General features: G+C 38.0%; 1 protein-coding gene across 2 annotated transcripts in view; it reads right to left on the reverse strand.

The window, feature by feature from the left end:
• HEATR5B (HEAT repeat containing 5B) overlaps positions 1 to 27,625 on the reverse strand; it is a 51,240-nt gene that overhangs the window by 3,019 nt on the left and 20,596 nt on the right. For both annotated transcript variants that reach the window (XM_061365871.1, XM_061365872.1), the window contains 15 exons: positions 27,261 to 27,450; positions 25,884 to 26,053; positions 23,471 to 23,615; positions 22,775 to 23,014; positions 20,736 to 20,987; positions 18,918 to 19,099; positions 17,754 to 17,822; positions 16,170 to 16,349; positions 14,635 to 14,872; positions 13,761 to 14,021; positions 12,677 to 12,804; positions 12,347 to 12,491; positions 7,274 to 7,543; positions 4,638 to 4,862; positions 2,074 to 2,225 (listed from right to left, as the gene is read on the reverse strand). In XM_061365871.1, coding sequence (XP_061221855.1) covers positions 2,074 to 2,225; positions 4,638 to 4,862; positions 7,274 to 7,543; positions 12,347 to 12,491; positions 12,677 to 12,804; positions 13,761 to 14,021; positions 14,635 to 14,872; positions 16,170 to 16,349; positions 17,754 to 17,822; positions 18,918 to 19,099; positions 20,736 to 20,987; positions 22,775 to 23,014; positions 23,471 to 23,615; positions 25,884 to 26,053; positions 27,261 to 27,450 — 2,847 coding nt within the window. The remainder of the gene's footprint in view (positions 1 to 2,073; positions 2,226 to 4,637; positions 4,863 to 7,273; positions 7,544 to 12,346; positions 12,492 to 12,676; positions 12,805 to 13,760; positions 14,022 to 14,634; positions 14,873 to 16,169; positions 16,350 to 17,753; positions 17,823 to 18,917; positions 19,100 to 20,735; positions 20,988 to 22,774; positions 23,015 to 23,470; positions 23,616 to 25,883; positions 26,054 to 27,260; positions 27,451 to 27,625) is intronic.

A 27,625-nucleotide genomic window follows, 5' to 3' on the forward strand; every position in this document is an offset into this window, starting at 1 on the left:
ATGATCTGTGAGGGCGATCTGGGGGTGACTGGAAACATAGAACTATAAATAAAAATACTGAATAAAAACGATAGCTAATAAAAATTAATGGTAAGAAAACAGATGTTACGCAACTCAGGTTACTGTTAATTCACTACTGTATGGCACCAAGTTTTCTCTGCAATCCCATTTTTAAGGCCTGAAGTAGTAACATTTCTTCTAATACCATGTGTATACTAACAGAGTTCCACAGAACATTTTCTTTTAATACCTTGCTCAGCATCATCTTTCAACTATTTAAAAAAATTATTACTCTCTCTCTCCAATATCAATCCGTTCAATTCCCTTCCCTTTCTGTCTACATTCTTTAAACTCTACTCCTTATTAGATATTAAGATTATTAGCCTTTGAAATAAGGAATAAAAGTCTCCCTTCTTACATGCATGCAGAATTCAAATAAAGTTTTACAACTTCACCTGATGGCAAAAATTCATCCAAGCTTCTTTTATCCCATCTATATAATATAAAACTTTGGCATTCACAGAAGCCTACAAGAACTCCTGCGAGGTAAAATCAGGGCCTCTTCAAAGTGCATAAGGCACATTCCCATGTAAAACTTATGCATCAGCACTGAGAGACAAGTGTCTCTCAACCAAGTTCCCTCGTAGGAGAAACTGAAGTTAAGCTCAGCCGCCTTCTGGTTATTACTATACATGATACCTGACCTTTCAGACTTTTGCAGTTGGTAATGGTTTAAAAAAAACATTCCTGTATTCCTTAAGAGGCAGTGGTCTGTCTTTAGAAGAGTTTTTCCCCATAATCAGGTCGATGCTTTTAGTACAAACAGTGTCATGCTTTTATTACAAACAGGTGTCTAGTTACTGACTGCAACAAGTGGTTTATATTAAAAAAAACCTGGAACACACATACACACCCCAAGTATTACAGCATGTGTGTTTTGCACATCGGCAAAGAGAGGACAAAATCTGTCTGCTGCCAAAGCACTCTCTGTGAATTACAAAAAAGTGGGAAGTTTCAGCTCATTGACAGCTTTCCAACAGGGTGGTGGGCAAAAATGTACCTCTCTCACTGTTCATGCTTTTATACAGAGCTGCAAGTATGACATAAAAAGCTTCTGCTTAATACAACTGACATTTCCAGGTACACACTAGAATTTTAAGTAGCTTTCCACCCCAAGTCAGGCTATGGAACCAACCAAGTTTCACGTTCACACTGGGAAACAGCAGCCCTGCTGCAAAGAATAATTATCAGTCTAAACAGGATTTTACATGCCTCACAGTAACACTAAACACATCAGCATTTTTTGCGTGTTTTGCTTCTCAGGAATCTCTGCAGCACTCACTTGTGGAAACACTATGGATTTTTCTCTTTATCTCCCACCTGCAGATTTGTATACCCACCCAAACAAACCGACGCGTACATGGCTGGAACAGTTAAGCTTAGCTATACCGTGCATTAGCCTGCTTGAACATCATCAGTCTACAGCTACTTAGTTTCTGCCTTTAGTGAGAAAACAGTTTAGAAGATAATTCATAAAAACCCAAAAGGCAGAAGTGAAATCAGAAGACAGATGATTCACAATCTGTAGATGCTCTGATGACGACCACAAAATTACATTTTTGCATTCAAATTGATTTTTTTTTATGAACGTGTAAAATAAGCACAGGTTTGCACAAACAAATGTGAAATTTGTGGGCTGTAATGTTATCCACAGAAAAAGTGGTTTAGTTTGTATTATAGGAGATCAGCATTAATGTAGAAATGTCACCACGCTGGTAACTAACCTTTTCATTTGCTAAAATTTCATATATCAAAGATCTTTTTCCCTCTGAAAAGCTGCAAGTCAAGAACCTGGCACAAGGCCATGAACACACATTATCTAGAAGCACTTAGTTGGGTTGTTTTGCTCACTAAAGATCTTCTACGATGCACTGTTGAAAATTCTACTTATTTTGACAAGTAGTATCTGCCTCTGAAGTAAAGGCATCACAAAGCATTCAGGAAATACGTAAATTTATCACAATTAGTTTTTCTCAACTATATATCATTTACATTGCTATAACATGATCTTACCCAAGGGTCACAGGAATTTAATGCACTTTTAAATCTGTTCATACATCCATTTTGTAAACACTGCACTCCAATTATTTCAGTGCTTGCTGACCAAAGGAAGAGAGTGATAGCTGTAAGTATGCTGACTTCATCAAGAACAGGCTTAGAGGCTTCTGAAAAAGAAACACACTGTTAGCTTACTCCCAAAAGGGTTTAAAATTATTTAAAAGCCAGTGAACACAGAAACATGCAAAGAGGAAATAAATGTACATGAGAATATTTGCATACAAATATTCATCTACTTATTACAGAATCACTTTATTATAACACTGACTGACAAAAAGCTGAGCATCTCTTAATAGCTGTTTTAATAAATTCAAACTTTCTGTAACTTGAGTATCAAGGAAAAAACATCACCCACACTTTCTCTAAGCAAGTCATATTTTTTTGTTTCCAATATGTAAACAAGAGAGGCAAAATGTCTGTCTTAGATCCTTTCCCCATTATTTTTTATTATTTTCAGATGATACAGAAACAAATAACTAGCATGGCAACAGCTTTTAATTAATATGAGGGTTCACATAAGGGACTAGCTGAGCTGACAGTCATCTGTTACCAATAAGGAGTAAGGACAGTCCTATTTTAACCTTTCCCTGCTTTTCAAACAGTCTGTATTAGCTATTCTAAGCTTTTTCTCCTTGCACAAGCTCTGTCTTCACCAACCTCATTCACGAATTTACATCAAGAAGAAGAAAATTATATTTATATAATTATTATTTTATATACATAAAATACTATTTTTCTGGTTTTGTTGGCCAGATTGGTTACAGATATATAGTCAGCAAAAAGAAAACCAGCATGACTGCCCCTTCCACATGTCAGCTGGTCACTCAGTTGGCTTAGCCATGACGTAAAGCCTCACGTCAAAAAACTTCAAGCATTTTAAGTGACTTTCAAAATTATTTTTTAAATTTTAAATTTAAATTATATTGAATTACAAGACAAAACCATATGCAGCAGACCTTGCTTAGATTCTTGTGTCCCACTCCACAGAAATTTAGAAAGGAAGAGGAAAAGTCCCTCTTGCAAGGGACTGAGAAAGATTTCTGAATTCTGAAAAAACACCTAAAGCCAGTAATGTTTCTGGAAAGAGGGGGTAGGAAATCTGTACTGAAACAAAAGGCTGGAAGACAAGACCTGATGTGACAAATCACATTAGAAGTTTGATTTGGTTAACACAAATCTACTGATCCTTCCCCTTCAGACATTTTCAGGATCATTTGCAATTACCTACTCGCCCCCTCTCTCTCACATGAGTAACTCCATTCAAGTCTCTCTTCAGTCTCTATAAAGGGCTCCTTAGGGATGTAATGGGATGTTTTTTGGCTGAACTACCATTATGCAAATGACAAATTGTTGTGTCTCTCTTTTGCTAACTATGCAGCTGAGACTGTACATCTCTTTTGCCTTTTGAAGGGCAAGGCAAAGCATGAATGTGAACCAAGAGAAGTAGTTTGCAGTTCTCTGAAGAGACACAGTAGACATCCTGCTGGTGGGTAACAGATTTTTTTGGCAGGGGTAGGATTTTTTTTCTCACCACTGAAAGGCTGTAACAGTATTGTGAATATTCTGCTCCAGTATGAACCTTGCCACGATTATCCTTTGCTGTCTTCACATTCATTCACTTCAACACTCAGTCTCTCTCATTAAGACCATATGAATCTTGTCAACAAGCACTTAAAAGATACACTGATTGCCGTTTTTCCTGAGGCTTAATTCAAGGTGTCAAGTCCATGTACAGTACTGAACAATTACAGTTCAATAGAGATCAGTTCCCCTACAAACACTGTTTTGGCAACTACAATCTCCTTTCCTTTAAGCTAGCAGGTATTCTGTGGAAAGAGGAAACGAGGGGTGGAAATGATGGTTTGCTCAAGCCTTGCCAACTTTTCTAAACTTGCCAATCGTCACAGAAATAGAAGCACAGTCCCAGAAGTGAAGTGAATTCAGCTTGGAAAGCCTTTAGATTTTACTTGCAAGACATTCAGCAGATTTCAGAAAGACCAACCAGTATCAGAAGGAAGATTTCCAAGTTCCAGAAAAAAGTTACTACCTGAAACTATGAAGATTAGTAAGGTCAGGATGAAGAAAATCTAAAGCAAGAAATAACCACATAATAATGGGATTCAAAATGGAAAAGCCTGAACCGTTACATAAAAATACCCCAAGGAGAGGACCAGGCTGCAGGATGAGTTGCAGAAGGCAAGATTTCTAAGAGGATGTTATGATCAACATTGTCAAAGTAAACAGATCAACAAGGACAAAACATGGGTGTGAACTTGTGAGATGTAACTGTATTATCTGAATGCCAGTAGTGTGCTTGTCTTCAACAAGTTATGCTCTGTGCATTCAGGTCTTTCTCCCATTTCAATTTTATAAGCAATTCATCACCACTTTTTAATGCATCACCCAAACCTCAGACACAAAGCCTATTAAATTATAGGCAGATACAGTAGTTGCCTTTTCATCACAGCAAAATCCAGTTCTCTTTGATTTTAACTCTCCTGCACTGGGAAGCCACTTACCAGGTTGAGAGTATTCCAAGATAGATGCCAGAGTGCTGCGGATAAGACCTGTCCATTGTTTCTGAGTTTCATCAGTCTTGACTGTTGGAAGAGTAACAATAGTTTTTATCCCTTGAAGGGCTGCACTGACTGGAGGTGGGACCTGATTATCTGCCGATTTTACTGCTGTTTCTTTCAACACTCTTGTAATCAGAAATAGGATAGTGGGTAAGATGGTCATACATCCTGAAACAAAACAAAAGACAAAACAGAGTATCTGTAGTTAATTCCAATGAGTGTGACAGACAACCTCTTTAGCTTTCCCAATATGGATATATAGTTAGGAGACAAGGTCTGGAAACAGGTATCTAAACTAATTTATGGCACTTTCCAAGGTACCTGAAGCATGCTACAAGCCCCAGAAGCAAAGGAAGGAAGATGTTATAGAATCACAGACTGGTTTGGGTTGGAAAGGTTCTTAAAGATCATCCAGTTCCAACCTCTCTGCCATAGGCAAGAACACCTTCCATTACACCAGGTTGTTCAAAGCCCCATCCAACCTGGAACTGAACACTGCCAGGCATGGGGCATCCACAGTTTCTCTGGGCAACCTGTGCCAGTTCTTCACCACCCCCACAGCAAAGAACTTCTTCCAGTAAAGAATTTGTTCCTAATATTTTATCTACGTCTGTCCTCTTTCAGTTTAAAGCCATTACCCCTTGTCCTATCGCTAGACAGATATGAAAAGGGACCTCTCTGTATTTCTTGTAGGCTCCTTTTAGGTACCAGAAGGCTGCTTGCCATAAGGTCTCCCTGGAGCCTTTTCTTCTCTGAGTGTCTTACATCCTGTGCAAAAGCTGTAGCCATCTGGCTCTACAAAGGAGACAAAATTATCCTCCAACCTACTGCTTTTCTGAAGAAATCAACACCTATCCATACGTTTCGTGCAGGCAGTTTTGCAGATGCAAGTTAGGCATACTCAATACTGGTCAAGTAACACATAACCTCACTTTAGACATATGTGACCCTTATTAGAAGGAGTTTCAATAACAGATGGAGACTTTAAGCCCCTATATGACTGAAGACGGGTGTTACTGAGTTTAGGCATGTAATATCAATCTACTGGTCACTTCAGACAGTCAAGCTTTTTTCCATATCTTTTCAACACCTCATTTTCCCACACCTGTGGAAGCACAAGTCCCACCATTTTCCTACTTCTGGGAATGTTGTGACAATAAATACACTAAACAGTAACTATGACTGGAAGGACTGCCAGAGGTCATCTAGTCCAATGCTCTCTTGCAGCAGATCAGATTGCCCATGATCTTATCCAATGGAGACTGGAACATGCTCATATTGTAAACAAATAGGAAGAAATAATCACAATAAAAAAACCCTCTATCACAGAAAGTGATGAATTCTCTTTGTTCACAGTCTCCCTTACATCCAAAGGCTCAACTGACAAATGTTTATGCATGTATTATCCCCTCCTCACATCAGCTCCTCTGGATGAGAGGAAAGAAACCCAACCAACCAACAACTCAGCAGTCTCTCTAGACTGACAGTAGTTTCTGATCTGCTTTCACTGGCCACTTGCCAAATGCTGGGAGTCATGTCTCCAGTCAACACAAAAGTAGGACTGTTAAGTCTTTTTACCCTTCTCACTGCACACTCCACCCCCCTCCCCCAAAAAAGAGGAGCAGAGCAGGAAAGGAAAAGGAAACAGGAATCAAATAAAACCAGTGCACGATCCAAATCAGCTCAAAATCTATATTTTTGTTGTTGATTTTTTTTAAGAGGAACTGTAAGACACAAATTGTTTGCAGACAGCCCATGTTGTGTTCTGAGCATGACTTTGTCCAAATGTCACTTATCTTTTATCTCATTAAATCATAGAAAGAGATCAACCTGCATGTTATTAAGGGACCAACCTAGATGTTTTATCCATACCAGTGTGTGAAACTTCCCAGAGATCCACAAGACAAATCTTAAGTAATTTGTCTTCTGAAAAGCAAAACTCAAAGAGCACAGCTTCCCATGCAGTTGTGTCCTTTACCACTGAACTCCACTCAGTGCAATTACCCGAGCTCACACATATCCTTTGTGGCAGTCTCCAGGCAGAAGAAAAGTCCATTTAGTTTAGAGTCACATTTCAGATGACTGACAGCCAACGGCTGTAAAACGAAGTGTACCACAGCTGAATTGTGCTGTTTTTACCTCAGTAGGATTCTCTTTTCATCCAGGTGCTGCTTTTCATAAACTTCTCAGGAATTTAATTGTCTCCAAGATATCTATGTTCTTTTATAATACTAAAATTGTAATTTTATTCAACTACATTTAATAAAAATTAAAATTGGCCAAAAGGTTTCAAAACTGTGAGAGAGGAAGGGGAAAAAGAAATAATAAAATCATAGTGATATAGAGCAAACTTGCAGCACACATGCAAATTTAAAATCAAATACTTCCTTTATGCTGCTCCCTGGAAAAGCCTGAATTCTTAATTTACTTTTAGAACCTAAACATACTTTTCATTAAGATAATCCTTAAAGTATCCTGTAAAAAAAATAAATATATATTTACAGTTTGCTTTTAGCATCATGCACTCACTATGCTTCCTCAGATTAACCACTCACACGTAATTTGTTACAATACCTTACCTGCTGGAGAACACAGAGAAGGCAGGTCAGACAATATAGTAACAGTGGCGGCGACAAGACGAGCACTTTCCTCAGAGAGGTGGGACTTAGCAGCAATGTGGCTTGGAGAATCTGACACTTTTGAACTCAGATGGGGCATGTGCCGTACTAGGATAAACATCAGCAACTCCATGGCTGCAAAGACTAGAGATTTTCCAGGTACAAGACCACCACTCTCACCTCCCTCTCCTAAAGCAAGAGGATTTTCTTTTTCCTCAATATCATCTTCATCTGAAAAAAAGGAAAGAAATGTCTAAGCAGGCAGTTAAGAAAGATCCCATACCATGATAACATGAAATACTCTATTTTTGAAAAAAGTTAAAAATCAAGAAGTTGCTTCACAGTAATATATAACAAACATGACTGATGTCAAACTGAATGTTCAGTTAGACTGACTTAAAGGGGTTTTACATGCTTTAGAAATATTGTGATTGCAACAATACTTATTAAAAATCCAACCAGAACTAGAAAAGCAACTAGTAATATTTACACAAAATAAAATGCAGTAGTTATTTTGCTTCTTTTAAAACTGACTGTAAAATTGACAGCAATGACTGCCAAATAAATAGGCATGGCAGTATTTTTTAATTTAATAGCTATTAAATGTTCCACCCTGACAAAAATCTTATTTCAGCATAAATTCATTATTAAGTAAGAGAACAGAAAAGCACTGTAGGATTCTATGTCCAAGTTCATGATTTCAGTGCATTCAGTTCAAAAAGTCTCTTTTGAATGGCAGCTTGGCCAGCTGCAGTCTTTCCTTCTATTAAACAGCAACAGAGATTCAGTAAGTCAAAGCTGGCCTGAACTACCCCTATGGACCTCCTATGAATTTAAATGATTGCTGGTGTTATCACATCCACCAATTTGAAAAATGCAACTTACTGGGCCTACAGTAAACAGTTCCATTAATTCATATGAGGGAACAGAGCTTGTATTTTCAGCTGTGCTGGTTTCGCAAGTTCCAGCAAAATCCTCTCTCTGTTTTTACGTGAAAAACAGGCAAAAGCTAACAGTTGGGTTTTTTCCACAACAGTACATTGTGCCAGACGATGACAGTATTTTGCCTTAGTAAGAGAATATTCTTTGAATTTTACTTAATTTCTTTCAGGTAATAAAAACCCATGGCACACTTAACCAGATATCAGTGAACTACTTGTCAGGTTGCCACTTGGAAACTTATTTACCTGGCAGAGATGGAAACAATACAGCCAATGTGAGATTTTTAAAGAAATGGTAAAGGGATGACTGAACAGGGAGATGCTCCATTAAAAGGATGAAGTTACTAAAAAGTACCTCAGAAAGCAGCTTTCAGACTGATGCCAATATCCTTATATCAAGGATATTCTCACATAAAGTAGAAATAAGGTAACAGAATATGCTGACGGAAAGCCTAAGCCAAATATCAGAAGCTCAAATATCATACGAGAAGAAGCAGGGATAAAAAGAATGAATTTTACTAAAGCTCAATGAAAGCCAAGTAACAGAACAGGATTTAGGTATATTGACCCATCAGAGAATCTCAGAAAAATTTAAATTGAAAGGGACTTCCGTAAGTCTTCCAAGTCCAATCTCCTGTTCAAAATGGGGTCAACTTGAAAGCAAGTGCAGGTTACTCAGGACTGGTCCTGTCTTGAGGATCTCCAAGCAGGGATATGCCACAACATCCCTGGGCACCTCCTCTACTGCTTCACCACTCCCATGGTGACAAATTTTCTCCTTGTATCCCATCTCGATTTCCATTGCTGCAACTTGTATCTCTTACCTCTTGTCCTTCTGCTGTGTATCTTTCAGAAGAGCCTGGACTGTTCTTCTCTTTAAATCCCCTTTAAGAAGGGGGATTGCTATTCTATCGCATATTAACTCTCTCTTCTGCAGACTACACAAGTCCATCTCTCTCAGCCTTTCCTCACATATCACACACTTCACCTCCTTAAGCAGCACACTGGACCTCCACTGGACTTCCTTCAGTTTGTTAACATTTGTATTACTCCAGATGAGGGATAACAACAAAGAAAACTAGACATTGCTCCAGATGCATCCTCACAAACTGAAAGGATAATCATATCCCTTAATCTACCATTCATGCTTTTCTAATGCAGCCCAGTAACAGTCTGCAGCACTGCACAGGCACACCACAGATTCACATTCGTTATTTGGCAAATCTGTTACACAGTCTGTCAGCCCCCGCCAGCCTATATGAATGCACAGGGTTACCCCATCCCAAATGCAGGATTTTGTATTTGTCTTTGTTAAACTTCAGCAGGTTCTCAATTCTGCAGCTCAAGATTCCCCTGAAAGGGAACACTGCTCTCCAGTGTTTCCACCACTTGCACAATTTGGTATCATCCACAAATTTGCTGAAGATATATGTTCTGTCCTATCATCCAGGTTGTTAATGATGACGTTTAACAGTAGCGGACTCAACACAGAACTGTTCTAAGGAACACCAATTGCAACCTGCTCCCAGTTAGTCTTGAATCGCCAAACTCCATTCAAGCAGAGCTGTCCAGCCAGTTAACTCTCTAACTTTTCAGTCCACATTTCTCCAACCTGACAATGATACTAGGGGATAGTGGGTCAAAGGTCTTGCAAAAGTCAAGGTTAACAATATTCACTTCTCCTCCTTCATCCAAAGCCAGTTATTTAATCACAGAAGGTGATGAGGCATTATTTGTCCTTGGCAAGTCTGTGCTCACTACTTCCAATCACATTCTTCTACTTCACATACCCAGAAATGGTTTCCAAGAGAATTTCCTCAAAAAAAAAAATTAAAAAAAAAAAAAAATTCAATATATTCAGTAGGCTTACTGGCAGATGGTGCCCCAAACCCTGCCTCACTCCTTTCATTACTCAAAGCCAGACATAGCATCTAATTTTTGCCATTCATTGAAAAGCTTTCTTGAGCACCACAGCTTTTCAGATATGACTGAAGCAGCCTTTGCATGTCATCAGCCAGCTCCCTCAGATGCCTTCCATCTGGTCCCATGGTATGTCCAGCTTTTACCTAAGCAGCCCCTAGCCTGATGCTCACCTAACGGAGGTCACAACTACCTCTCCTAAACTTGCTCACTAGACACAAATACCAGAGCACTAAGCAATGAAGATGTGGCCTCAGTTTTTTCCTCCAGTGTGTTTTGTCATTAGATCACCCAATCCATTCAGCAGCAGGTCCAAATTTCCTTGATCTTTTTGCTGCCAATGGATCTATAGAAGCCCTTCTTGCTACACTTAACATTCATCACCAGTCTCAGCTTCAGCCAAATCATGGCTTTCCTAATTCCACTCCTCCATGCCTGAGCAGATGTCTTCAGTAGTCTCCCTGGGCAGTTTGCCCCCGCTTCCACCATCCATACAATTCCTTGTCACACATTTGAGTACAGTCAGAAGTTCCCATTCGGTAAAATCAGCTTCCTGCCATGCCTGTTTGGCATCCTGCACTTTTGGATCTCTTTCCTTTGCCCTTCTGGGAAGCTTGCCACTAGAACTTGTCTGCAATCTCCTTGCACAAGCCCAAGTCTGCTAAGTCAGGCCAAAGCTTTTGCTCTGCTACTCACTTTCTCCATTTTTGTCAGGATCAGGAACTCCACCATCTCATGATTGCTACAGCCACAGCTACCACTAACCTTCAAATAATTTCTTCTGTATTTGTGAGGAGCACATCAAGTGAGCACATCCATTATCTGGACTGCCCAACATCCGGAGTGAAAAAAACTATGTCTCATATGCTTTGGAAGGCTTCAGATTGTTAGCATCCTGCAGTGCTGTACTTCCAGCACGTGTCTGGAAGGCTTCTTCCAGTTGACTTAATATGGCTTTGCCCACCTCTTCTTGATTAAGCAGCCTGTGGCAAACAAGACTGAGTTTGCCACAGAACTGTACCACCTTTCACTTCCTATTAGTGGTATCAGTTCTGATCTGTCAAAGTAGGATGGCTGGCCCAGATACCTACTCTTGACAGCTTGTTCCTCTCTTCTCTTGCCAGTTCACTCTAATGTTCTCAAACTGGATGTCTGGAGATTAAGCCTTTTATTGCTGAAATCACAACCTTGCAACCTCCACCTCTGCAAGTCTCATCCTCCAGGGACACACTGCAGCATAACTTATGGCTGCCCCTCCTTCTATGACACACAGGCTCCTGCACCTGCAAGATCTCTGTGAAGAACACATCATTCTTCCATTGCCCTTCCTGACACTACCAAATCTGCTCATCTTCACATGCATTTCCTTCCCATCTCACATGTGAGACCAATGTCACCTCCAGCCCCAGTCACATCAGGACTTCTATCTGAATTTCTCAGCAGGTCATTAGACCTCTGATGTGCCAGAGGTGATTGTTCCAGTCAGCAGACTGTTTTGCTGTATGTCATTGCCATCATTATGCTGATTCTAGCTCTTGTAATGTCTTGAGCAGTGCTTCTGGGCTGCATGAACATGCCTTTCCATGCCAACTGCTGTGCTCCTGTTTGCACACCCTGTTCCCAGAGCTCCCGGTTGCTGACACACCCTGAATGTCAGTGAAGTAAGAACCTAGATGCAAGTCTGTTCTGCTTCCTGGCAAGATCTCCTAGGCAGGCAACTTTTTCACACTGGTTCCAGTAGCAGTTCACCTCATGAACCAGTTGTGCCAGGGATGCACAAGGCTCTACACTGGGAGCTGAACCATTAAACATCAGAAAAAAGGTAAATGAAATTATAGGGAGGCAGCCAATAGAGAAACATCAATGAAGTTGAGCAATGTATTAGTAAGACCTGAAGTGGTGTGCTGGGTATAATTTTTATCACTCATTCAAGAAAAAGGAACTAAAACTATTACATGAAAAGAATAACCACTAGAATGATCAGAAGAGGAAAAATATCTTGCAAGAGTTAAGAAATCAGCAGGTAAGATTACGAATACATCAGAAGTATCTGTTGAATACACAGCACTCTCCTCAGTGTAACCATATTCTAAATGTGTGCGAGTTCCTTTCCCAGTATGAAAACCTGTTGCTTATTTACTCTGCAAAGCAAGCAGTGTTTTCAAAATCTTACTTAGGGTGTTCCTTTTTTCCTGCAAATAATCTTGAGCTGCTCTTACTATCTGCTGGACAACTCCTGTAACCAGTAGCTGGACTGAAGGAGGATCCCAGGTCAGGAGGAGTCGGTGAAGTACACTCAAGAGTTCAACACCAAGGAGCTACAGTAGAACAAAACACACATAATAAAATTAATTAGGACTTAACAATTCCTAATTGTTATGTCACTTGCTTATGATGAGCAAATATTTTTTCTCACACAAAAATAATTACAGCTCTTGTAATCATCACAGATGAGAGACCAAGACCTAGAAAAGCCAACTGTTTCAACATGCTTATACAGTACCTGATCCTCTGCAATATGGATCCTGGCACAAGGGGAATCCAATAACGTATGAAGTGCTTGTAAACAAGATGTAACATGCTCAACAGGCTCTTCAGGTCTTGGGGAACACAGAAACTGTATACTAACACCTGAAAGGAGCAATAATTAAAAAGAATGTTCATATCATCATAAAATCAAGTTTGTTTTCTTTGTAAGTACAGCAGGTTCTTAACAACTTTAGAAAGATGCACGTTTTTTCTCTATTCTTCTTCCTTTAAAGAAAGGAAAGCTTATATATTAGAAACAGCAGGACTGTATTAGACTTCTCTTCTGCATCACGTCTTCCCTAAAACTTGGCAGGAAAATTAATAAACAGTGACAGCAAGCAACTTAAGACTACTGAATGGAAATCCATACTTCGTTCTAAAGATCTTTAAGTCAGATTTCTGTATCCTTCAATTGTAAACTGAGTTTTATTTTATTGAGCTCTTTTAAATGTAAATATAACTGAGATCAAGTTAAACCTCAAAAATTATGCAATATTCAAATTATACATACAGCACTTCATTCTGGTTTTACGTATCTGGGTATCTCAGCAAACTGTTGGCATTCCTTAAAATAAGTGATCACATCCGCCTCTTAAAGCTGTTAGATAACAGCAAAGGGAAATAGTGAGTGTTACTCACAGATGAAAAATTGATGCAAAAGCTATGCTATGCAACTTGTCAAATAACAGCCTACTGAACTCCGGTTTATGAGGGTGTGTATTTTAATTAACCTTACAGCTTTTGTTTCTTTGAAGCATAACATTTTTTACTATCTGAATTACAGTACAGTATAGAACATTTGCGACTCATTTGATTCAGTTACATAAATAAACTAGATATAAAACTTGTCTATAAAAAAAAGATCAGAATAATCACACAATAAGATGCAATTCTGTCAAAGCTATAAAGACAGCAGGCAGAGATATTTCAAAACATTAGTGTCTGGACACATGACACATTTTAAGCTTTCCAGATTTCAAACAAACTAGCTTTTCTTACTCCCATAGCATTTTGCACCATAATGTGCTGCTATTGAACTCCAAACTTGTAACACTTACCCAAAATTAAGTGCATTCGATCTTTGTTTATCTCTGGCAAAGATTTTGTGGTAGGTGGAGTTCCAGGTGTCTGGTTTAACATAATGGATGTAGCACGTTTCTGTGAATTCGGCATTGCTGCAGCAGTCTCTTCAGTTGACTCTGAAGCATTAAATCCTGTACTGTTTAGCCACAGCGCCACCGCATGTAATATGGGAGCCCAGGAGTTCCGGTAATGCAGTCTAGCTGTATCAATTGTTTCTGGAGTGTAAAATGCTCCCCCTGTTAAATTAGCAAAGCAAAGATAAATTCTGAAACTGTATGCAAATAATAGACAAAACCCACTTTCTCTAAGCTTATTTACCCTGGGTGTGTTTGATGCTGCACATATTCAGATGCAATCCTGGTTAGTGACAGTGCATTCCAATTCTCCTTGTGAAGGAGCAACATTAGCTGCTCATAAGAAAGTGCAATGGCCATTACAGAACAGTAGTCAGAGAGCAAGAAAGGCAGGCAAAGTCATAAGGTCTTGCAGTGTTTTTCACATATTTTACTCAGTTGAGTGTTCTATAAAACATAGATACACTCTGATTTCAAGGGCTATGTTCTTCTTATAGTAAACAACTTTTTGCATTTGGTACCAAAGAGGTGTAGAAGTATTCTTGATTCTAAAAAGACATGATTTTAATGATCTCTGTGATTCAGATAAAGCATATATTCATTTCAAATTGAAGGAAAAAAGCACACATTTCAAGCACACATTCTTATTGCACAGGGGCAGAAATTTATCACTTGCGTAAAAAACACTCATACCATATAATTTAGATAGTGATTTGCAGTCCCAAATAAGGATTTCTTTCTGGTTTTCACAACACAGAGTAATTCCAGTGCTTACCATCTGGTGGAAGCTGGGTAGCAAATTCAGCTGGTAAAGTTAAAAGAGCATAATCTTTAAGTGCAGCTAACCAGAGACGGCTAAGTGCAGGCAGCTCAGGTTGTACAAGTGTTATCAAACTGTCTGGTGGCAACTCATCTACAGTACCAAAGTCATCTTCATCTTCCTCTGTGCTCTTTAAAACACGTTTTGGCTTGGTCTCTGCTTCTTTCTTAATTTTCATGGCAACAACGTACACCTAGAAGAAAAACAGACATTAAAGCACATGCTGTGAGATCCTAAGGAGGAAAAAAGCAGCAGCCTTTCCCATGTGAAAGTAATAGGCTCCAGACAGAAGACTCACTAGAAAATGACTGGGGAAAAGATACCTGAAATACAATTACATTTTACTTAAATATTTTTTTCTTTTATTTCTAGCAGTATGTAACACTTAGGGGCATAAATGGCACTTTCCTAAAACTATCTGGCTACACGTTCTTTTTTCCCCTAAAAGAGTGTCAATTACTGCTGCTCTACACAAACATATTGATTTAAATAACTGATTTCATTAAATCAGTGCATCCTTATTGCAAAGATTTCTTTGACCTACATTAAGAGCTACTAAATAAATTAGAGTAATCGGCACTTTCTGGGAGCAGATTAAGTTTCATAAAGAAATGAAAATGGCTTCAAGTGTATTACATGATTACAAGAACATGTATATGTTCATCTTTGATAGATGCTATGAGGAGAGAAAAGGATTTTCAAAACCTTACATACATATGGTAATAAGCAGAAATATCAGAAAAATACAGTAAAAATAAGCATTTTTTGAGAATATAACAGAAGTGTCTTCACACAGCAGATGCTCCACATGAAAGCTGAAAATTCCAGTATGAAATGTTAATACTTTCCTTTGTAATTTCAAAAGTAACTTCCATAAAAATGTAATGGGAAAAAAAAAGCCACCCCAAGTCTTTAAGTACTATACTGAAAGAAATCAAAATACCATTTTCCGTAATTATATGTAGATCTGCAGCATGCAAGTAACGTTTTAGGAAGCCAGGCAATGTAAATAGTGCCAACTCTGTCTTTTGTAAATAGATTGCTAGTATTTCAGCCATTCGCCAGCAGTATCTACATTAAGCCTGTAATTTATTATGAACACTTTGACAAATAGAGTTTGTAATAATCCTAGTTAATTAACTGCAATTTTTTTACAGAATATATTTTAAGGTTGTTTGGTTTGGGGGTTTTTAAGTTTAAGAGCAGTAAGATGGGAGGAGAATCAAAATCTGATGCATGGGTGTGAGTGTATACTTTGATACAGAAAAGTGCAGTAAAACAACAACCAAACCATACTGCAAGTATGTATTGACAGAATGGCAGAAAAAGGAACAGAGAAAGATAAAAAGATGAAAACATCCCAGGAACAGAATCGCAACACAAGGAGGGCAGGTGCAAGGCTCAGTGGTACAACAGCCAGAGAGGTGTGAGGCTGCTATTATGCTGCAGAACTTTTTCAGTCTTTTAAAGACTTAATGGTCAACATTTACCTCAGCCCATGCTTTCAGAACAGCAAGTTTTTCCATAGTAGTTGCACTCTCTCGGTAAAGCTGGCTAGAAGATCCCTTTCCTGCTTGCACTTTATCCAGGGAAGAGACAAGAAGGTTGTGAACTCGGCGGAGATCATTCAGGTCACTTACAACCCCACTTCCTATCCAAGCGCTACATACCTGAACAACAAAGCTCAGAATTAACAGAAAACCCAAACAACATAATAAATAATAAAAGTAATCGTCCCCCCCAAAAACCCACAGAAACTGTAAGAAAACAAACCCCAAAACAACCATCACAGAAACCTGAGAAGCTCTCTTCCTGCTTAATATAAAAATATCCAAGGTTTTCTTCTTTCTGTCCCCATCAATGATAACAGAAACGCTCAGGTGAGTGGTTACAGAAACTGTATTTGTAAAGCATATTACAATGGAACTTCAATCGATAAAAGCACATCTTTAAAAACCCACACTCCTCAAATTGAATATTAAGGCGCCATACTAATGAAAGCTTTCAAGATCATTAATGTCAAGGGAAAACCTAGAAATGAGTGCAATGAAATTTTATAAACAACTGGATTCTGATCTGGAACCAGCAGCTCTAGATCTGGAACAAGCAATATGAAATCTGCTGCACAGACATTTTTCATTTGAATTAAATGGACACAATGTAACCACCATCCATTTGATCCTGTAAGTGGATCAAACCCACACATCCACTTTCAAACTAGTAGGAATAGGGAAGATTTTGACAAATTACAAGGAATGTTACATGTTTTCACACAGGCTGCCTCTTCATCTAGTTTTAATCACACAAATGTTTTGTAAGGCAAAATGTCCATATTTTTTCCTATGTATAGATACCAAATTATGCCTTACTTAATCTATCCTTACGAGTTTCAGGAGAAATTAAGAGCATAAAACAAAACCACAATCACAGTCCTGCTGAACCAAGATTTACTGAACAAAACTCACGAAGTTATCATTTCAACAGCTAATTAAACTGCTGCTTCAAACTACAGTATTATCTGCCACATACCAGATACTACTGCAATGATGTTGCCCACAGCCAATTTAAGCTACAGTAGCACAAGACTACACACAAGAAAAAACACACACACACAAAAACCTTTCACTGAATTTTCACTGAGGTTTTTACTATGACTGTAATGAGAATGGTCAGATCTTCTAAAATGTAAAATAGGGTACTGATCCAAATGGAAGTTTAGTGCTTAAAGGTAAATTATCAGTAATCCAAATATTTGATCAGACTGAAAGTCATCTCAATGAATACACTGCTACTGGCCTCAGTAAGCCAGAATTACTTTTTTCTTTTAGAAACAAATGTAGAATTGACATGCAGACATAATTTCAGAAAGACTAAGTATTTTCTGATACAGCTCCCTAAAAGGACTTCTGAGGAACAACATATATTACTAGGAGACTCAACAGATGTTGCAAACATATCACAGCTTAGGTTCACAAAATTTTCCAGTCATTTGCTACCATTTCTTTTTGGCATACTTCTTCCAAAAAGGGGAAAAACCACCTTGGCTTATGCTATCCAAACACTTTCCTCTGTACCTGGCAGGCCTTTGCAGTTATATCAGATGGTGTATCTTGGGAAAAAGCCGGCCTCAGAGCAGCTCCAACCTGTTGATAGAAGAAAAGTTTAGAAATCCAACTACAACAGTGATGCAACATCCTTTATCTCACCTTGTGTAAGACTCAGCACATATATAGAAACGCAAGATAACATTGCTAATTTTAGCATTTCAGTTACACCCTAAACCTACTGTTGCTGTCTCACAGACATTTGCAATGGCATTTAAGCAATAACAAAGCCGCAAACCAGTTTTTTCCTGATTGCCCACTGCCTTTTTAAGCCTCAGCTACCTTTGCCCAATCTGCGGTATTATCTTCCTTTTGTTAAAGAGTATCCTTTTAATCATTCAACTATTACAGGTGCAAGTTATGCTAAGGCTCAAGACACTGTTGACTTTTTGATGTCCAAAAGAATAATAGTGATGCAGATCCAACCATAAACATTTGATTTCACAAATTGCCAAAATGACAAATACTGACAGGAAAAGCCTTTTTGGCAGCTATTATAAGGCAGAATGTTTTTGGAAACAAAAGGAACCGTGTCAAAAATGCGGAAGCTACAGCACTGAAGAGGAAAAAGAAGAAAAAGGCAGGAAGTAAAAAGTATGAAAGCCTGCATTTAGAAAGTATTTGGAAAGATCCCAAAGACAAAGTGAAAACAAAAGAGATTAATCTATGCAACAAACTAAAGCAATAATACCCCAAAATAGATCTTCAACTGCACACCTCCCATTCCTATACTTTTGTAGCTTTCATTTAAACAAAAGTATATTCATTAATTCCCAGATTATGAAACAGATATATTAGTTTAAACCTACAGCTGAACCAGTGTTAATTTTTCAATTCCTAATTCTACAAATAAAATGCCACACTTGAAAAAAAATTAAATGCAACTTGTAATATTTGGCTTTCAAGAATCAGTAGCTACCAAATTTTTACTTTTGTCAGCTACTAAATTACAATACATAGGAAGGGATATGCCAAATAAATTTTGAAGATGTAAATAGAAGCATCTCTTCTGTACATTTTCACACACACAAAAATCTCTTCATAGGCCTTATGAAGTTACAAAAAGTTCACAAAGCTAATACTGGCGTATTGGCACAAACAGACAATTTCCTGAATGTATAAAGGAGGTCTCACATTAGCCTGATACTGCTCCAGTATCACATGGCCTGGAAACTCTGGCTCAGGAACTGATGCAAATTTCTTGATAATATCTTCAAGAGCTTGAAGACCCGCCATTCGTAACTGGTTGCTGTGATCAGTCGCAGCCATGAATGCCATTCGAATAAGGTCAGAGAGATGGAGTACCAGGAAGTCATCTAACGAACAAAACAGAAAGAACTATTTGATAACTTACAAGATATCTGACATGTTGGCTATTTGTAATATTTTCCTCATTGACATGTACAAATTTTATGTATTCTTTTTCAAAGGTCCACATTTAGGTTATGGGAAAAGGCAGGAAAGAATATAACCTATTTTTTTTCCTTCCCCTTTCCAATCACCCCTTAAAAATGATAGAAGAACTTTAATTCCTAAAATAATCTTAAACAGAAATTTGAAACGAAATATATATAGGAATTAGAGCATCTTAGTACAAGGAATAGAGTATCTTAGCAGAGAGCAGAATATTTAAGTAAAGCTTATTTTAGTGATCCCTCCATCCTACAGAAAATCTTCACGGCAACTCCTGCTCCAGTCCTATGCTTACAGCGACCCCTGCTGATTGTGGAAAACGCCGCCAAGTTTAAACACCTGAAAACTGAGCATGCCTATAGTTTTGCTCTTAAAAGCCGCATCTAAGGCTGTACGCAAGCAGCACACAACATACAGAAAAGAACAATACATAACTCAGTAACATTTCTGAAAGGGTTATTTTCCTCAATTTATTAATGTTATTTCTTTCCTTAGCCTCAATCTGAAAACACCTGTACAACTGCACAAGGTATTTTCAAATGCTACACAACTAATAAAAAAATATATATTTAAAAACATAATATCCAGGATGACTAACAAAACCCACAAATTATAAAAGCTCTACCTATTTTCAAGTATTTTTTCAGATTTATTTTTTCAAATTCAAGAAAAATTTATTTTGTGGCTGAAAGTTTTCAGAAGCATGTTGGAAAAGACTGACAACCACATTCTAGGACATTCACGATATTCATCCTATGTACACAAAGTCTTCGTGAGCATTACATGAGTGAAAGCAAACAACCACTAGGCACCAGAACAAACACACACAGACAACTCAAAGGCAGAAACTTCCCGTTATCTGCTAGAAAAAACACTTCTTCACAAAGCTGTGTAACCTCTGACCCCTCAATTCTGATCCTCTAACTCATAAATGCACCTTCAAAATGTGAGCTTGAAAAGTGAATATTCATCCTGCTTATTAGATATCCAAAGAATTGACTTTATAAAGCAGCTGTGTCCCTGTGTTATTTTAACTCCCTCCCACATCCCTCTCTGCAACCACAGCAATAATTACCTGGCCTTATCTCTGTTTTTTTTTTCCTGGCATCCCTTTGGTCTGGGGATGCTAAAATCATCTCTGAAGTCTAATTCATTGCTGTCATTACATTATATTCAGAAACTGTTCCCAGCTCACCCTTAGCTAGACATTTACTGCTTCCATTTCAGACTGGAGAAAAGGTTTGCAAATTCTAAGGGCTTTAAGTTTTTCCAAGCCAATCAGTCTGTGAGAATTTGTATTTTTCAGTAAACCTCATTACTTGTGTTCATAGTATGGTTAACTACTATGTGGTTATGCAACTACAGTTTTAATGACTTTTGCTAGCCATTTCCTTTGGTTTTAACCATTTGAATGAAAGGATAACTTTCAAATTTTTTTTCTTGGTTGTGTAAACTTAAACTGTAGAGAAATGTCTAAAATAAAATAAAATAAAATACAAAATTAAAACCAAACCCAAGACATGCACACTCTGTAATTACTTTTGGGGTTTTTAAGTCTGGCTGAGCGAGCCAGTGCCAGATCAAAGTGAGCCTTGTTGGCATTCTCACACAGCATGATAACTCGGCACAGACAATCTGCTGCAAACACACGAGTCGCCCAACGAGGTGCTACAGAAGGCTTGGATTTATCCTCTTCACCCAAGGTGGTAAACATTGTATCATCATCCATCTCATCCTTCTTCTCTGATTCTTCATCCTTCCCTCCGCCCAAAGGAGCTGCAGTGCTCATGTCTACAACAGACAACAATTAAAAAGAAAAATCCCACTCTTACAATTCATAGAAGACAGCTAAGGACATATTCAGAATTTCCTTACAGACTAATTCTTCTTTTGAAACAACATTTGTAAAAGTCTCAAAGGCACAGGAAAATCAGTAAATGTTTTTCACCTTTAATATTGGCTATCTTACCCTTTATTTGGCTTAAATGGTATAAAATAAATCCCTGTAATGTTAATTCTCCAGATACCAACTACAGCTGAATCCCATATCTAAATGTCTCAGCTTTGAAAGTGAACCTATTAAATTGCTAATAAACAGAATAATGACATTACCAGGCTCAGAATCAAAGCTTGGCTTTGAACTATTCAGCTCCTGTTTCAAGTGAAAGCTGGAGTGCATGTTAAACTGAATCAAAACTACAAAATTCCATGCCATGAGATGGATATCCAGCCAAGTAAGGCAGTTTATGGCACCCATAAATGTGTTTACCATTCAAAAAACTCTCTTTTTTAAGTGTAGTTGGGAGTCTTCATTTCAGAAAATGAAATTACCTCAGGGATCACTTTAAGAAAGACAAACCAAAATACAAAAAAAAACCCAACTCACCAAACATGCATTTCTACTATTCAGAAATGAGAACATAAAATCTCAATGACAAGGTCTAAATTAGCAAAACACCAAGATGCTGACAAAAATTACTCTGGCAATGATTAGAGGAGAACAAGTAGAAACCATTGCAAGGGTAACCAACCCCAACTATGGGGTCCAAATTTAAGCAGCTGAAGAGCAAAGATATTCAATAAAGAAAGAGGCTATGGCAAATCAAACATGGATGATGCCAATTCACAAGAGTGTTTTGGGAAGGCATCTAGGACCTCTTGTGTCTGATTTGTAAATCTTTGTTTAAAAAGCAAATCAGATTTTGTGCGTATACCAGTTAGCTGGATCAAAGGAGTTCACTATGAGGCTGCTTGTTCGAAGTACAGCTGACAAGTTTATTTAAATATGGTTCTCTCTGAAATTATTTCAGCTATTAATAAATAATAGATTGAATACCATGTTAAAAACTTTAAAACCCATCCCACATGAAATAAAAAAAGGATTGTCTAATTCAAACTTGAGAAACCAGGTCCTTCTCACTGGGTTGATATATGGAAACTACATTACATAAAGAAATCATTGGCAGCATTACTCATTAGTTAACGTAAAGTTGGCAACATTTAGAAAGAGCTTCACAATGAACTCACAGTATGCCAATAAACAAGTATAAATGCAAAGGAAATGAGCAGAATCTGCGTCACAACCATCCTACAAGCAGCAAAACAGGAATAAGGTCTCAGAGGACAAGATCTATGCAAAGAAATCTGCAAAGCTGAACAACAAGCAAAAGTTTCATCACCATGGTAACCCATCATCACACAAGTAACTCATAAAACCTCACCAAATAAAGCTCAGAGCTTATACAGCACTCTTCTTTCAGTATGATCCTGATATATAAAAGGCTAAAAAGAGTGTATCTGCTAAGATACTGAAATGTCAGAGTAATAATCACACCGCTTCTCCATTGGAAATCCTACTTCAAGGCAGTTAACTTTTTAATCTTCAGGTCAATGTTCTAAAACTTAATATAACATTGATGGTTTCTTCTAAGAAAGTTTTAATGAACTACAATCAAAGTTCTATACACAAGTTACATCTTAACTAAGATAAAAGAGAAGCTACACACAAATATTGCCAGAAAATGCTAATATTAAGGACATACTGTCCTTTATGTGAATAGAGAACGTAGAATACTTACCACTGGAAGCTGCAAGGACATCCTTACAAAGCATTAGCCAGTGAGAAAGGTTTTCTACTGCCAGCGATGAAAGCATATGTCCCAGAGTATCATGGATGTCTGAGCACAGCTTCCGATCAGTCTCCCGATCCAACATTCCAAAAAGGACACCTTCAAGGCCTGTCTCTGTTATATTAATCCCCTGATGCCGGGAATGAGTGTCTCGCCGAGAACCAGCTCCTGGTGCAAAAGGATTGATATCTGCAAAATGATAATGAGGAATCTTTTCTGAAATCAGTAACTCAGTTTTAAAATTCGGCATAACAGACTAAAATCAGGCATTGTGTATTTGTGTGTGTGTGTAGTTCAGACAGTGATACACCAAGATGTTACTGAATTTCTTCTATACAAACACTACTAAAATTTCAATACAGCAATTCACTTACTTTGCTTTCTGCAAGGCAAATAACACCTCCTAGTATTACTTCAGAAAACCCCCCCAAAAAATCAAAACCAAACCCAATACCAAGAAATAAATTAAAAATAAAAAATGAAGTTATAAGTGAAATTCAAAAATTGAGTGCAGCCAGAAGTTATTTGAACTGGAAGGGCCAGTTTTGGGTTTCTTCTGTTGTTGGGGGTTTTCCCCCCCACACATACATGTACACACCAGTGCACGCAACTGTTACAAAAAGGCCACATGAAAGAAATACTTACTGATGCTACTGTTTTCTTTTTCTCCAGCATTTTTCACTAAGCTCATGGCATATTCACAAACCTCTGCTGCTTCCCTCTGAGCAAGCTGCCGTAAACATGCAACTGCAGCCCGGCGAAGCAGCAAGTGGGAGCTGCACAAATGAACCTACAAATCAGAACCATTACAGGCGAGTGAACAGCTGCACCCCAATATCAATAAATCAGCACTGCTAAGGACTAACAGCATTCTATTTTTCAGTCATATGCCCATGCAAGAGCTGCTGGGTGCCAAGCTCTTTACAAGATATTGAAAGTTCAAAAGTAAGCATTTTTTATAATGTACAAATATTAATATAAAGCTGGCATATACAGAGCTGACAGCTGTTATCCGGTTAAAGAGATAAGAGTTTAAATATGGGAACTGCTGCACCAGTGATTTTGCCTAATTATACTTGCCAATCTGTTAACACTCCCCCTATTCTGCTATAGCTTTAAATAATATCCTTTTAAACAAAAAGCCATAATCAGGTGCACCACACATGATAACTACCAAAAACGTCTATTTCAAACTTGTATCAATTTATGCCATACATTTTTATAGATGCCTCTCAATGAGACAGCTTCATATTTCTTTACTAACCAATACTGGCTTCTAATTCCTTTTGAATCACCTCAAGTACAAGCAAATACTTTTCTTAGAGAAGAAGCGTACATGGTCCCTATTTTCCCAAGAGGAAGTAGCTGCACAGAGAACTCTTTGCTTTTCTACAGCAGAAGAGACTGCACTTTAAGAAACTTTGATTCTTTATTTACCCCAGGGAATTTGTTTTTAATAAACCAAATACACATTTGCTTCCTCGATATTAGTTATTATGCAGATGGAAATTGCTTTCCTAAATGAAAGGGTTGTATGGTTTATAAAAAAATTGAACAGTAGAACTTTATTCTACATATGAATATATAAGATTTTAGTCCTGAAAAAACAGGCAGACTTTAAAGAACCTCTAAATACCACACTGAGTTCGTTTTAACGGAACTAAACCACAGAACATTTGGGGGATTTAATTAATGGAAAGAGCATTCCCCATTTTAAGTTACAAAACAAACAACTGGTGGCTAGATAGCCAATGCAGGAAGAAGAAATGAAACTAGACTGTGGAACTGTGTGGTTTAATTTTGATACCTGGCATTAACTCAATTTAAAAATGAGTTAGAAAACAATGAAGTTTCCTAATGGGGCAGGTAAGGCAAACCTTGCCTACGTATCTGCAGTATAAATAAATGTGCAAGACAATTCAGAGGAAAACTTACCACACTAAGTATGGAAGTAAGGAATATGAGAAAAGAGAAGAAAAACAACAGCTTTTGTTTAGCAGAGGACCACAAAGGAACAGGAAAGAGACATCAGAAACCCCCTGGAAGATTTTTGTGATGTCCTGTATGAACATGATGAAAATGATGTCCTGTATGAACATCATTGTAATATTACCCATGGGTACTTACAGAGTAAATGGTTATAGGGATCGCTTGTCATGTTGTACATATTATTTGTACAAAAGGGCATGCTACTTTTGAGTATGCTGCACTCCATGCAAAATTTTGTGAAAGGACAAGTGACACATTTTAGGAACACACTTCACTCCCAGGAGTGCTCCAGAGAAGGGAGGTGCAGGAAGCAAGGGTCAGTGCTTGCTGATGAGCATGTACACTGAGAGGATGTCAGACTAAGAAAAAGGTCCAATGTTGACCTAAGTAGGATGACACTCCTTCAGGTAACACAGACCCACCAGTTCCACAAAGAACGAGACGAAGAACTGTCAAGAAAATGTCACAAAATGGCCAACAGACATTGGACTGCTGAACCCTCTAAAAATTTTTCAAATAGTAGTAATAACAACAACAAAAAAAATCCTACCAAAATGCACACCCACACACAGCACCTTTCCTCTTACAGTCATACTGGGTGGTTTGGGTTCCAGCCTCAAGCCAAGACTTGCTCACAAAACATTAATGGAAGGAGAAAGCAACACTAACAGCAGCAGCACAGGAATTTGAATCTCAGCATCTACTATACTGAGTGGTACAGTAACTCCAAAATCACCCACTCTTCTTCAGCTCACCCACTTCCCTTTGTGGAGTGCAGTGAGTTAGAGGAAACAGTGTTTCAGCATCTTCTCACTCAGTCATATAAATGCTTGCTATCTTGTGCTATTGAGGGTGAAAGAGAATCAGACCCTATGATTTCAATTTGGGCAGCATTCTAAAAAGATCTAAAATGGACTGCGGACAGGCATCCTTTATTGCTCTCTAGTGTTTTTGCAAATATGACTTGCTTATAACATATAGGCATATCTGACATCTTGTTAAGTACTTCAGTCCTCTGCTAAGCATGTACATAAAACTGAGGACCAAAACGGATGCATTCTGTACTCACGCAAAGACTGGGAACCAGACTGGACAGGTTGACGTGCCGTGGCGCAAACATATGAAGCTGCTGAAGGCAGGATATGGCAGCTGCCTGAACAAGCGAGTCTGAATGGTCTTGTGTGATTGCACATCCCACCAAACAGGAAGAACGGATTGTTGAAATTGTAGCTCCATTACCTAATGATGTAACACAATACTCTTAACACAGGATAATTTTTGTATGGCAACTGTAGGCTTTAAACCTCTGAGAAACAAGAACTGTTAATGCTTCAAAGTTCACAGATTAACATGCAACTTTTCTGGATTCCTACTGAAAACTATCTACACAACTTCAATGAAACACTATGGAGTACTCCAGTATCTTTTTTGTCCTGTCCAAATGAAACCTTGGATCAATTATCTTCAGTCAGAAATATTTTGAGAAAATCTTCCCAGGACATGAAACCTGAATTTGAATTCTGAAAGTCTCCTTCATTCTATACATAGGGATAACATTTCATGCACCAAACCATTTCCTACAATATCAGATAACTTTTAAGCTAACATGCACATAATTTTAATTAGCTCAATAGATGAGCTGCACTGCTATAACAGGACACGAACTCTAAAGAACAATATTTAATTCAAAAAATAATCCCATTCTGTATTTTGAGAATTAACCTGCATCAGGTTTATAAAAAAAATCTTGAATTACAGAAAAATGTAACCTGCAGAAGACGTTCTACATAAGCTGTTGTTTAGTTAAGAAGTGAATGATGCTCCAGATCAAAAGGTTAGAAAACAGATACACAAGTTCAATTAGACCATCTAGAAACTCTTCAGAGCTACAAATTTAAACCCAGTTATTGAAAGTTTCCTAGGCACTGGCTCTCTGCCACTGCATCAAAGACCACCCTATAAATACTCTACAAAAACTACAGTTGAAGAAAGGTACAGCAACCTAAGAATATCAAGAATTAATGGAAATGAGTTATAGATCAAATATTATCAATTATGTCAAACTTAAACTCTTGCTTGTGTTATAAAAAAAAAAAAGTGGAGGAAAAAAATCTTGCTTCTTGCCCCACCAATACACAAAAATATCAACAGCAAAGTATGCAGCAAGAGTGTTCTTCACCTTTTACCTTCCATGCAGATTTGCCATTAACCAGAACACCATACACCACTGCAACTTCTTTACACAAACCTCAAACTGCAGTTAAAAAAGCCCCAAGTAGTCGTAAGTATGATCAGAAGTGAGGTTGCTTGCATGACTGTAACAGACTTTGTGAACACCACTCCCTCCCCACCCGAAACTGCAACAAAAACTTTATTTTCTTTGAGACTGCAATATATGATCTTTATGCAAGTTAGATTTTTAGTTTCACTTCAAATTCCTACTAACCTTGCAGCTCAGGCCCAACGGTAGTTATTATAGCTCCAAGACATCGGCCTAGGCATTGATGCACTTCCGTATGTGATGGTGGAACAGTTAAGAGCAGAGTAAGAACTAGGGACAGAGTTGGCTCCACATACCCACGGTACATTGGTCCACTAGAATCTACTATCAAAGCAAGCGAATGGAGAGACCAGGTCTAGCAAACAAAAAAAAAAGGTTTTTTTTCAGTAATACATTTAGGAAATTTAAATCATTCTGTATGCAAACTGTTATGTCCTTGCTTAAACATCTCCAGTTAGCTACTCTGACTCCAGATGTGTTCCAGAGGTCTCAATCTCAAGCAATCATCTGGGAGTTTAACTGAGGAAAAG

The sequence above is a fragment of the Neopsephotus bourkii genome, unplaced genomic scaffold (assembly GCF_033783945.1).
Source record: "Neopsephotus bourkii isolate Nb327-2 ecotype Australia unplaced genomic scaffold, CSIRO-AGI_Nbou_v1 NB_1292, whole genome shotgun sequence".
NCBI lineage: Eukaryota > Metazoa > Chordata > Aves > Psittaciformes > Psittacidae > Neopsephotus > Neopsephotus bourkii.